Source organism: Leptopilina boulardi, unplaced genomic scaffold (genome assembly GCF_019393585.1).
Source record: "Leptopilina boulardi isolate dan_hultmark-lab unplaced genomic scaffold, ZJU_Lbou_2.1 LbouV2_123, whole genome shotgun sequence".
In the NCBI taxonomy this organism is placed as follows: Eukaryota; Metazoa; Arthropoda; class Insecta; order Hymenoptera; family Figitidae; genus Leptopilina; species Leptopilina boulardi.
Genome location: NW_026137667.1, coordinates 1,143,953 through 1,157,363, shown reverse-complemented (window position 1 = coordinate 1,157,363; position 13,411 = coordinate 1,143,953). Strand labels below are relative to the sequence as shown.

The 13,411-nt window shown below is 28.9% G+C and overlaps 1 protein-coding gene across 4 annotated transcripts in view; it reads right to left on the bottom strand.

Annotated features, from left to right (window-relative positions):
* Positions 1–13,411, bottom strand: part of LOC127290837 (KH domain-containing, RNA-binding, signal transduction-associated protein 2-like) — a 98,483-nt gene that overhangs the window by 41,951 nt on the left and 43,121 nt on the right. For all 4 annotated transcript variants that reach the window (XM_051319665.1, XM_051319656.1, XM_051319652.1 and 1 more), the window contains exon 2: positions 12,411–12,532. In XM_051319665.1, coding sequence (XP_051175622.1) covers positions 12,411–12,532 — 122 coding nt within the window. The remainder of the gene's footprint in view (positions 1–12,410; positions 12,533–13,411) is intronic.

The following is a 13,411-nucleotide window of genomic DNA, read 5'->3' as shown; positions in this document are numbered from 1 at the left end:
AATGTTATTTCATTGCTAAACTGGTGTCCATATATATTTGATAATATTTAATTGAATAAAATAATTATTTTATCAATGCACAATTTTCTCGTGAAATCAGAATTAATTGCTCTCCTTTTTTTCTAAACGTAAATATATTTTCTGATAGACCGAGTTCACTATTTTTGTTTAATCTCTATAAAATAAACATTTTTCACAATCCTTAATATGAAAATCTTATATAAATTCTATGGTGCAACAAATCATAATGTTGTCAGACAGGGCGTTTGTTACTTGTCAAAGTTACGAGCAATTAGTTACGAAGTTAATAGGATGTAGAATGGGTTAACTTTCGACGAAAGTATCGACATTCCCTGGACAGCACCAATAAATCATAACACATAAATCGCGAATAAAGTTTTACCAGAGCCAGTCAGCAATAACAATATAGAGCATAAACAAAAGACAAATTTTGCCATGTAGAAAAAATTTCCCAATTATTTCCAAACGAAAAAATTCCAAACTCTCTAATGCGGCGTAAATTGAGTTGTTCTCTAAAACTATAAGTAAAACAGCCGTATAAAAAAACACATCACTATAGGAGAAAATTAAAATTTCTGATACAAAATCATTTGAATAATTACTATTGTCAAGAAAATGTTAAATGAAAATGATTTCTGTCATACAAAATTCAATTTGGTTTACTGATTACCAATCTGAAGTAATGTTTTCAAAGTCCCTAATGAAGAAGATTTTCCTCGAACCTATTTCGTAATTCACGGATTTTAACTTCCACACAAATGCATTGTTTTGTCTTTAAAAGGTTTTGTCCTTATTATCTTGTATTGATCTGTCTCTAAAGTAATTTTCTGATCACTCTGCTTCTGTGGTTTTCTCCAACAAAGAAAGTCACCCTGATTTATAAATGCAGGTGTTCAGTTGAAACAGATTAAAGATTAAATTTCGTGAATTTTCGAAAAATAAATTCATATACAGGTTGACGAAAAGTCTTGAATTAAAATAAAAACGGAAAATGAAATTAAATTTATACAGGGAACAATTCGGATTTGTTCAGCTGACAGGTTAATTGTTCTTCTAGTAATTAATTTTAAGGCATGTTTAATATTCTCTTATAAGAATGGAATGAGGCAAAGCTTCTGTTTCAAAAGTTCATCTAATTTTATTTGAAATATCACGAAACATACATTTTTCCTTCTAAATTAAGAGTTAATACTTTAGAAACAATGAATTAACTTGATAATTTTCAAGATCCCTATTCTCACAAATCAGCGTTATAAACTTTCCAACAGAAAAGGCAGAATGATGGACGGTTATTGAGAAAAGTTTCTTGTACTTTTTAACAAAATCGAGAAATGAAAGAGCAAATTAATTAAAGAGAGGTAATAGGAGTTAGAGAAATGGAAAGACAGGAAGTTCATCCTACCGTCTGTCCTAGACTTCCTAAACTTAAAACGTTGCAGATGAGTGCTGACCCTACAGAGCAGTCTGATTTATTATTACATGACGATTGGCGATATAAAAATGTGGGTCAGTACTGCTGAATATTAACCTTTTTTCCATAAAATCAATTCCTCCGTTAATTTCAAACTACAGTATATTATATTTTTAGAGAATTCGAGTCCGAAATAATTCTTCATATAAATCTTACTGAAAGTAGCACTGACAATCGTCTTGATGATTCAAAGCTTTACTGAAGATCGAGAAAAGGTGAAAGAAAAGGAAAGCCTATGATTTAGGACTTTAGACTGCTAGAAAATAGCTCGTCTTTAACTTTGACGTTGCGAGCTTAAAGTTAAATTTCGAATTCTGCTTTAGTATTTACTACCATCAAAAAGGATACTTAAAATTGTAAGACTTGAACATGAAGATTAGGTCAAGCCAAATAAATCTTGCTCTTCTTTTTTTGAAGAATTAGAATGTGACGTTTGTGTGATCCTTTAAAGGAGGAACAGAGCTTAAATGATCTTTTAAACAGTCAATCTTTAAGGATTTTTTAAATAAAATTGAAATCAAATTTTGCCTTTAATTGTTCCAACCTTATGCATTAGAGTTACTTTTATTAATATTTCTATAGTCACTTTGACGAGATTTTTAGTTAATGTGACTAGAAAATTTGAGCCAGTTTTACTAAAATTACTTTGATAAGATTAAACGTACATAATTGAATTAACTAGGATTCTTAATTGCTATAACTGCACGAAAAATAATTAAATTTCTGAAAGTACTATTCAAAAGTTTGCGAGATATAATTAGTTACCTGAGCTGAAAACCTTACATAGAAAACCAAAAACAATCTTGAAATTGCATTTAATCTCGAAAATTTACAATTCTCAAAGTGATACTATTTGGTTAGGTAAAAATAGTATAACCACAATTAGCAACATTTATTAAAGAAAATGAAAATAGAATTTACGTTCGCGTTTGCAATTATAGAATTCACCGTTTTCTAGGTAATTTCGAATTTTTCTAACTCTTCCCGGTTTTCATATCTTTGACAACCGTATAAATTTCAAAAAAGTATCCTAACAACAATTGCATAAAACACCAGTCTTATATTTCTAAAGACATTCACAATAAATGAGACCATTATTTCTCAAATTAAATTCCAATATAAAAGATTTTGTAATAATGCTTTTAAAAGGTTAAATTCCATTGTTCATATCTCTCGCTTCTACTTTTTGTTCTGTAACAATTATGATATGAAAAAGATTCGATCAGATTCGGTGGTCTAATTATTGGAACATCTTGAGTAAGACGACAATAGAAGCAATTAGCGCTAGAAGTCAATTCAATAAACCAGATTAGTATCCAATCAGAAGCTCACTCATTTCAAAGTTTATCGAAGCAAAAGAGTGTACAAGATGTCTATGAGAAAATCCCAATTAAACAAGACTCTACAAGTCAATTGAATTCCATCCGTTCACTAATTAATGCAGCATGTTCACCCATCTCTATCTCTTGACACTCACTGAAACACAACTTCAACATGTTGTGAATATTGAAAAGATTGTTTCATCATTCATTTTTCTTAAATGGAATACAATCAATAATCAATTGACTTTTTTATGAGTTAGTACTCACGCTCATAACTATTTTAAATTTCGTAAAAAAATGCAGTTAAAGTCACATTGACACTCCAAGAATTTTTACTTTCTTTTACGGAGGTTACAAAATCAAATTCTGAACCCAGCTGACAACTATTAGCTTAAAGCATTCAGAAGCTCTCACTCCGGGGATTTCTCACATCGATTCTGAGAAGCAAATGAGTTCAAACACGTGGTTGAATCAAATAATTATTTAGTTTTTTAGCTTTTGTTATTAACTTTTCAAAATTCTTCTACTTGTTTAAACAATTGATTGTTTATCGATATAGTCTTTATTATTTAGTAATTTAGCTGAAATAGCTTAGATTTAGGTGTATCAGCTAACTATTTTCCTCCGTGTTATAATTAAAAGTATAACCATCTCCCTTATAGTCAATGTAAAAGTAATATAAACTTCACTGAATTTAATATATTTTAATAAAAGAAATCACATTATTTTATTAGCGTGATATCAAAATAGAAAATCAAATTTTGTCTGGTGTTGAAACGAATGTGATACCGTTATATGATTTGAAGTTTATCCCTTTGCGGAAACACACATTGGTTGTACGTAACAGTAGCAGCATCCAATTTGCTCGTCGTGTGATATTTACGAGTCAGATATAGTCGAATATACTGGCAAACGGACTACCGAACGAGGTACAATATCCACCAAAACCATCGTTAGGGTTAGAATAGATATTTGAAAAAGCCACTATGTTTTTGACAAGAGCACTACCCTCCGTACTTAACTTCATCAAACATTCAAGTAAATAAAAGTAATTACTATACACGTTATTCAATTTCACTTGCAAATACTATTTCTCCAACAGAATGAAAAATAAATATTCTTGTTGCATTTTATTTCAAGGCGCGATACACAATTTTATAGCGTACTCATTAAAAAGGGAAAATCTAAAAAATTAATGCAAATTTGCTTTCAGATGTGTGTGTATATGTGCGCCACGAAAGAGAGCGAGACTTCATTAAAATTCCTCGGTGGTCGAGCATTTATTTTTTTAGACTGACGAGAACCATGGAATTGACCCGAGAAACTGTTTTTATGACTTTTTCTTAAAAATACTTTTGTTCAGGACTATTTTTTTAAAAAAAACGTCAAAGAATTCAACTCTGAATTTCAACTAAACATAGAAAGTATATTTCGTGAATTCGGTTTCGACATGTCAAAGACTGTTGTATCTACTTACATGACTCGTCTGTATTTCGAGTACTTAACTTGGTCTCAAAATGAAGCTTAAGGGTGGCCAAGAGAATGGATTTTTCTCGAGCATTAAAGAAGAATATCCGTTTGCAAAAGGCAAACATAAGACTCTCCGTTTAAAAGTAGTCAGAAATAACCTCGTCAGAAGAGAAAAAATATTTTCTACAATAAAAAATAATCGCTAAATTATACTGAGATCTACTATTCTAACCAAAAACGTTATTATACGAAAAATTTATTAATGGAAATGCACAAGTATTTTCCGACGTGAAAAATTATATTGGACTAGTGGGTCTAAATTAAAAAGCTATCAATGAATGCAGTTGTAAAAGTCCCTTGGTATATCGGTGAATTACCATACCATAGTTGCACGAATTTTTTTTAATCTGGATTCTCAATTGCCAACAAATTTTGTTAAAAATTTAATTAAACTACATATGATTGATCCTTTCTATTACTTTCATTTAAAAATGTTCTAAATTTGAAATTCTAAACTTCATTAAATATGGTAAAAATAAAGAAATTGAGTTTTTAATATTAAGCAACACCTGCTAGGTATTTTTGAATTCATTTCCATGAAACTGTATAATTTTACTTTAGCATAATACATAGCTTCTGCAGTTTTTCTTTAGAAAAGATTTTTTTTATAAATCAATATACATTGAGAGGGGATAAGGAAAAACACCATTAATTAAATAAAATTTATAACAGTTACACTATTTAATAATTACTTCAAGTTTGATATTTAAGAAAGGGGCAGAATGCTGACTAACAAGATTCAATTTGATTTTAATAATTATTATTAATGTTAAATAATAATGAGTTTGATTCAGAAGGAAAACGTTTCATAATATACAACTGGGGACTCACTGCCCATTTGAAGACGACGCCTCGTCCCTAAAATTATAAAATCACATTTTAAATTTAATTTCACAAAAAGACAGAAAACCAAGTTTATTCTACGGACATCAGAATGTGAATAAGAGAAAATGTCTGACGAATCGATAATCGAGAATCCTCAATGTCTAAAACGAAAGAACAAATCAGAATCGAATTTATTTATTATAGGTCGACTATTAATCTGACGACTTTGGCAAGTTGGATTGTTAATGCGTGAATTTAATTATTTAAAGAAAATGAAGTAAATGAGTAGGAATTAAATTTCGACTAATTAAAGTTTTTCAAATTTAATTACCAACATAAATTTTAGATTTCCTTTGTAATTACAACTAAAAACGTTTTAATTCTTCAAACGTAAAACATGCATTTTCAGATAAATTATATGAATTTTCAACACAATGAAAATTAATTAAATTAAACTAAACTTCCACACAAAATTTTACTAATTTAAAAAATGAAAAGATTTTAAACTTTACAAAAATTTATTTCAAATAATTAAATCAAAATAATACTGCCAAGACTGACAGAATAAAATATACATTTTTATCTGTAAAAATGTACCCCCTTGAAAATTCTGTTCTATGGAAGATCTAAATGTTTCCAGGATATAAGAACATTCTTAAAGTGGTTCCTAAAATAGAATTCAGCGAGAAAAGTAGATTTTTCTAGAGAATCAAAGAGAGAGAAAGAGAGAGAGATTCAGTGTGGAAAATTGGAAGGTAGGTGAAGATCACAGAACTCGGAAATGATGACGGATCACAGGACTGCGGTTGAGTTCATTTGTGGTGAAAAAAAATTCAGACTTTTGCTACGAGTGAGAATCAAATAAACGACGGCGTATATTTGACTTAATGGTTATTGATGAAAAATTTCATCTCTAAGCATTTCATAGAGATGCATTGATCAGAACATTCGATTACGACACTATTAACCAACATTGTTTTGCATGAAAGGCTGCCTGTGACGGGGCATAAAAGATAACACCAATATAATCAAGCGGCACTTGACCGGGTTTTGCTCGCGTGCTCAATCCCGTTTTTTGTTATCTTTCTAGTACGAAGCCTTGTCGATAATTAAACATTAACAATTTCTCATTAGAAACATAATTAATTTTCGTAATTAACACGAAGGCAAATTTTTTTCATTGATACGTATATGTATATATTGTAATGGACTTTTTACTAAAGATATAAATAAATGAGAAAACTGACTCTAGCATTTCTCTGGTCAAGTAAAAAGAATTGGTTAAGTACTAGTTATACTCGCTTACCTAGGATTCCGTTCACGATTATTTAAATTTAAATATTTAAATATAATATTTCAAGAGGGTTAAATATTCGATCAAAAATATATTTAATAAGAAATAAATTGCGAATTAATTAATTTAAAAGCAAATTTCAGAAGAGAAATATTTGTTTAATGATAAGTTTTTTTTCTCTGTACATATACTGATGCACTGTATTTATGTCCTACATGTATATATGTTTGTTTGTACATTTATAACCCTAAAGAAAAGATACATATTGCATTCCATTTAAACTAAATGATAACATTGGTTTGCAATGCCGTTTTATTATCACAGTTTCAACTATATGTGCATTCTATATATGTAGCAACTATATAGCTTTGATTATAAAAGAAATTGTAAATTGTTTACCATGGGAATTGATCTTGATTCAAAATAAAATACATGGAATCAAACTCAAAGTTGCACAAACTTTAGTTCTATTTAGTTCATGACGCGCTCCATGTTTTAAGAATGAGATACTGAGAAAAAAAGACCTCAGCTTTTTTCTAAATAAAAGAAACAAATAGGGTCATTTTTCAAGTCAAGTTAAATTTGTTTTTGATTTATATCAAGGTAAAAATTGATTTTTAAAAAACTAATACAACTATATTAAAAAGCGTTTGTGAATTTGCTATTTGTATTTTTACTATTCTGATGAAAAAATATTATCTATTGTTAATAAAGAGACCTTTTAAACCAAGTAATCAATTACAAAGTTTAGAATTAATTATTTGTGTAAATATAGATACAATTTGTACGCTTAATGTATATTTGAGAATTGTTTACAACGTGAACATATTCATGAATCATTTATTTTCATGAAGTAAAAAATTACTGTGACTCGCACTCCATAACGGTATAAATATAAAAAATAAGTAATATAAAAAAGTTCACAAACTCCATGACCATAAACTGCCACAGAATTTAATTCGCAGTACTCCATAAATCGTTTTAGTGCCGTAAATATAGGTGGCAACATCTCCATATCTGAAATTAATAAACTAGAATATTTGATACTGCGTACTCGTATAGGTTACATTACCCATAGAATATTTTTATGAAAGAATAAAATTGTTAATATAATTGAAATAAAAGTAAATGATTTTCTGACCATTGACTTACAGAATTAATTTTATTTCTGTTAGGGTAAGAATTTGATAGAAAAGGGGTTTTAATAGTTTTAGGGAAATTAATCAAGAAAAGAAAAAATTAAATATTACAAATTCCGGTAGGCTAACAACATTCCCCTTAAAATGAAAAATTATAAATTCTCTGCCAAACTTGTCGCTAATTTGCTTCTTTCAACCTTGCAATTTTACTAATATGCATTAAAAAAACTTTTCCAATGTTAACTGTCCATGCCTTTTAACGCAAAGTAAAACTGGTTAATATTCTTAATAAGAAATTTGATATTAGAAGCATTTAGAATAATTAAAAGAAATTTAAATTAGATAATAATTTAGGAGTTTTAAAGTAGAACTGAAACTGTAACTAGGAGCGTAGCAAATTTTAAAGTAAGGTGGTAAGATATCGCTGTAAATACTAGTGAAAGCATGTTTGCCTGGTAACAGATGTTGTGGCTATGATTCGTGTAACAGAGCTTTTCAACCCATTAATCACGTCGGCGACGATGTGAGAAGATACCCGACCCAGCAGTTTCTATTAGCCGATAATGATACTATGGCTAATCATCCATGGCTCATCGAGGGGACTAAAGGGAATGGTAACAATATCGCAAGTTGTAATACTGCAAATCTAGGACGTTATTGGAACGTCAATTATAAATGATGTTACATTTCTAGGAAGAGAATATATCTACGGTTATATACATGGCTTTTAGCTAGAGTTACAGTTACCAAAAATCTAATCTCCGCTATGATTAACTAACAATATTATCACCCTCAATTATCATTTGATAATGATTTAATAGCACTCGAGATTAATCAAATTATTATTACACCACGAACAGAAAGTGAGGTTTATTTTATATTTAAATATTTAGTTTTAATATATCAAAAATAAAAAATAGGAAAACAGTGAAAACTGATAACAGACGTACTGCTATCTAAGTCAAATATATTATTATTTATAAATATATATTATATATATATACTTTGTAACGTTAAATTTGATTTTAAATTTAAATTATTTATTACAAGTAAATTTTATAATTCTAATCAGGAAAAACTAAAACCAGCTCAGCAATTCCATTGTTACTTTACAGCAACAAAAGACACTATTAATATTCACTTCTAATTTTAGAAAAAGTTAAATAATGGCAAAAGGCCGAAAGACAAGATTTTTATTTTATTTATTCAATTATACTTTAATAATAATGAGATCGATTCTGAAGGAAACAACTCCTAATTAATTTATTGAGACTTACCGTTCATTTGACGACGACGCCTCGTCTCACTTGTATAATTTTAAATTTTAATTATTTTACACGAAAAAAGGAAAAATACAACTTGACTCTACGAACACCAGGATGAGAATGAGAGTAAAATGACTGACGAGTCAAACTCGAACGCGTCTTTCTGGTTTTCTTGAATATTCGGGACTCTCATCCAAATATATACACCAGGAAACTCTTCCCTTGATGACTTCTAATTTCAATGATAGATAGTAATGTCCTCAACGTCTTTGTGACCCGGCGAGAATCCTCAATGTCTCGCGAAAGTTTTCATAACAGAACGAAAGGACAATTCAGAATCAAATTTATTTGTTATAGGTCGACTATTAATCTGACGACTTTGGCAAGTTGGTTTATTAATACGTGAATTTGATTATTTAAAAAAAATGAAGTGAGTGAATGAATTCCCACCCTGGTGTCGTTTATTTACAAAATTTATTTAAATTTATAATTTTTAAGTTATTTGCACGCGACAAAACTTATAATTGGTTCTGCCTTTTGGAAATCGCGTAACTTTTAAATACTGACACAAATAGTTATGCACTTTCGACTTGAGATGAATGATATGTTTATTTATGATATAATTTAACTTCAACACTATTAAAGCTGAAATATCATTAAACCACGTTTCATTACAAGATGTATAATTAATGCAACCGCAGGGAATTTCAGTAACTTCTGGTAATACTAGTTACGTTGAATTCCTTATGGTCTCATCTTTATCGTAGATTACTGTATATTTACGACTTAACTGACGTTTAATTCGACAAGAGAAGAGGCACTTGTCCAGATTAGTGTCAGAGCATCTTAAAACTAACCACCGTTAAAATCTACACACGAACACAACATACCTTTTAATAAATTTTTTTTTAATTTTTTAAAATGCAAACTCTACAAATTTTAAAGTAAAATAATTATTATCAAACCACCAATAAGTAAATTAGAAATATATAAATTTTAAAATTACACTTTTCTTTTCAGTAAAAATAAATTTATTCCAACAATATTTTTTACGTCAATTATACTATCTGGTATATTAATTTTCAATCACAAATATTATTACCTATTCAATATTTTAGAAATAAAAATATTTAACGTTGTATAGTGCTTTTTTGTTTCGCATTAAACCATAAAATTAAAGTTGTAATGTACTTTTGAAGAAGGTTCACCTATATGATTCGGCAAAATGATAATCCTCATTCATTTTAGTTTCTACTTAAAAACGATATGAGAATTTTAGCAACACTTTTACCTTGGGATTTGCAACTCTCGCTCTGTTAATGTATAAGTGTAACCCGTGAAACTGAAACGGGCCGACGAGTGCATTCGTACATGTTTTTCGTTAAATGAGCCTCTGGCGTACGCTTACATTTAAATGGGCACAAGAGATAGAGAAATGTTTTCATGTCCAAAGATCTCTTTCCACTGTACTTGATGCACACAGTATTTAGGCGAAATTAATCACTGGGTGTAAGGTATGTTGCACTAATGGTTTAAACAATATTTTTTTATTTCTGAAAATTTAGCCTTAATTGCAAGATATTTCTGAAAAATAATTTTTTATCAAGACAAAAAATTAATTATTGTACAACTGTTCCTGACTAATAAACAGTCAACAGTTTCACTTTTTGAACGCGAATTTTCAAAATTACATAATTTTACCCCAATAGTCAACACCCGGAGAATTGACTCATAGATTTTTGTATCGATTTCACGGTTGTATTTTTTTACATTTATTCCTTACAAATGTTTTCGATTTTTATGAATTTTGTAAATTTCAAAGTGTAACCACAGAAAAAGAAACATAGTTTTGGTAATTAGCAGATATTTTTCCTCTTAAAATCAATAAGAAAGAAATACAAAAAATAATGTATATTAGCTCATGATGTAACATTTCCATCAATAATTATTTTTTAAATATCTTTATAAATGCAATTTTTCTATAAAGTACCGATTTCTATTCAAATTTAGGAATTCTATAAAAGAAAGTTGAAAGCACACATATCGAGAATTTATCAAAAAGCCACAGAACTTATAGTAAGAAACCTATATAGTGACCTTATGTATTATTTATTTAGTCACGCATGCTCAATTTTCAAAGAAGAAGATATTTCATTTTAACTTTTTGCTAAGTTCAATAGATGATGAAAAGGCTTTATAGTCACTACTGAACTTACGAGATATTTGAATCATATTTGCGTTACTTAAGTTGTCGTGCTTTAATGTTTTGAATAAGTTTAGCTTTCATCTGCTTCGCAAAATTAGAAGATTTTTAGAAAATTAGAAGTATGAATAATATAAATTTCGATAATAACACTAATTCTTTTATATTTATTTATCATAAGATTTTTATTTTTAAAAATTATATGTATATCTGACCGTCAAAGAGACAAATCATTTACAAATGAACACATTCGATATAATGGTGACTGAGTATTGAGAATTTATGGTAGGTAGAAAGGGACATAATTACGCATTGTATATTGCGACTCATTAAACGGAATCGATTGGAATATAAATGGATAGTCAATCGGACCCTTCACGAGTTTAAATATAAATAATATGCTTGAGAATTTACGTCGATCTTCAACCGACAAAACATCAAATCTTTTTAGCAATAAACTAAACTCTGTACCTCTCGAAGGATAAACTTTATCTCTCTTCCATGCCAAGAATTTTAAAAGTAGTTTATGACACTCAACATTTGCATCAAACGAAATGTGGTTTTGCGAACAAAATGAAGTGAAAGAAAACAGAAATTATTGAAGTTATTAATAACTCGATATCAATATGCTAGAATTGTAATTCTTGAAATTTATACTGCTTTGTGTTTCGGAAAAAGATATGCCGGAAAATATTTTGTCTAAAGATTTAAACGATCGAGATTTTAAGAATTTTGAACACTTCCAAAACAAAAAAATATATTTAATGCAGTCAAGTTTTGCTTTCTAAAAAACAAAATTTACACTCACCACGTCTTAACAGGTCAACACAGAAATTACAACTGTAAAGATTCCAATTTTATAATGAATATTTCTTTAATTGAAACTCAGCAATTTTAATTATATTACACAACTGATTAAATTATTTTTGGGATTTTCAATTTTAGTGCAATTAATATAAAACATAATATAAACACGATAGTTGTATTTATTATTATTATTAAGAAAAATAAGTTTTTGACAGTATGTAATTTAAGCCTAGGAGCTATACAACTTAATTTTCTCATACGTAAAGCAGAATCTGGTGTTGTCGGCAACCCCAAATTTCAACTGCATGTCAAACTTTTTGGATATGACATAAAACAACTTACATATAGTGAATTTTGTTTGTTCAACCACGATTTAATATTTTTTTAGTAATATTAAATGTTGCTGACAATTCCTTTACAGATTCATCTGATTCTAATTATTTAAAATATTCAATTTCTCCGAAGCTGATAAATTTAAACAATTTCTTTTTCTTTTATTTTTGATGAACTTAATGAATGTCTTGGATACGTACCTTGGGGTGTTCGCGGACTGGCACCAAAACCTTGACGGCAACTCTTATTGGCTTCTCACGATAGATGTCCACGTACTTTTGGTCCCTGAGAGGTTTTCCCATGGCCTGAGTTTTCTGAATCTCTGTAAAATAAAGCAGATTCGTTCTTTTTTTTATCGACTGTCGAATCTAAGAGCAATAGTCCCCCCAGACCCATATATACCTATACTAGACAATGGCAAAACCAATCCTGGTCTATACAAGATAAGAAATACATATATGTACATGTTGGTATCGAAAACTTTTCAGGAAGTTGCTTGTGCATATTTATCGACACACTGTAAATTTTAAAACTCGTTCACACGATAAAAAGGTAATGAGTTTTTTATAGTCGGAAATTCAAAAACATATCTGGGCATTTAAGATCTTTGACTTTTCAATTCCATCTAGTTATTCTTAATGTCATCTTTTTTTAAAGTCGAATTTTAGGATAAATTTTAATTGTTAAATTCTATAATTTAAGACTTAATAGAATAGGTAGTTTCCCTTCACATATTTAAGACTAAATATGGAGCTATTTCCTCAACTACTACATTTTTCAGTGCTAACATACCGTTGTTATAGAAACTACTAACGAATCCTAGAAAGAGAATTGAAAAGTAACGTGTATCGGGTTGCAATAGTACAGCCAGTCGGAATTCTAAAGTACAATGTTCCTAAAGAAAATTCATGTTTAGTAGAAATAATTAATAAATTTTTCAATTAAAATTATAATATTTTAATTGTAAAATAAAGCAATTAAATATTTATTGAAAATTAAAATGTTTCGTTATTTTTATTCACCAAAGTTTAAAGCGTTACAATATATTTTTCTCCGTATAAATATTTCTTTAAAACAAATCAAAAACATATTTAAATGATAACGTTGATGAAAATATAATAATTCATTCGCAGGCTAGAAAGTTTTATCAAATTTTAACCTCATCAGCTTCGTTGTAGGGGTTCCAGTCTGAAGCGACAGC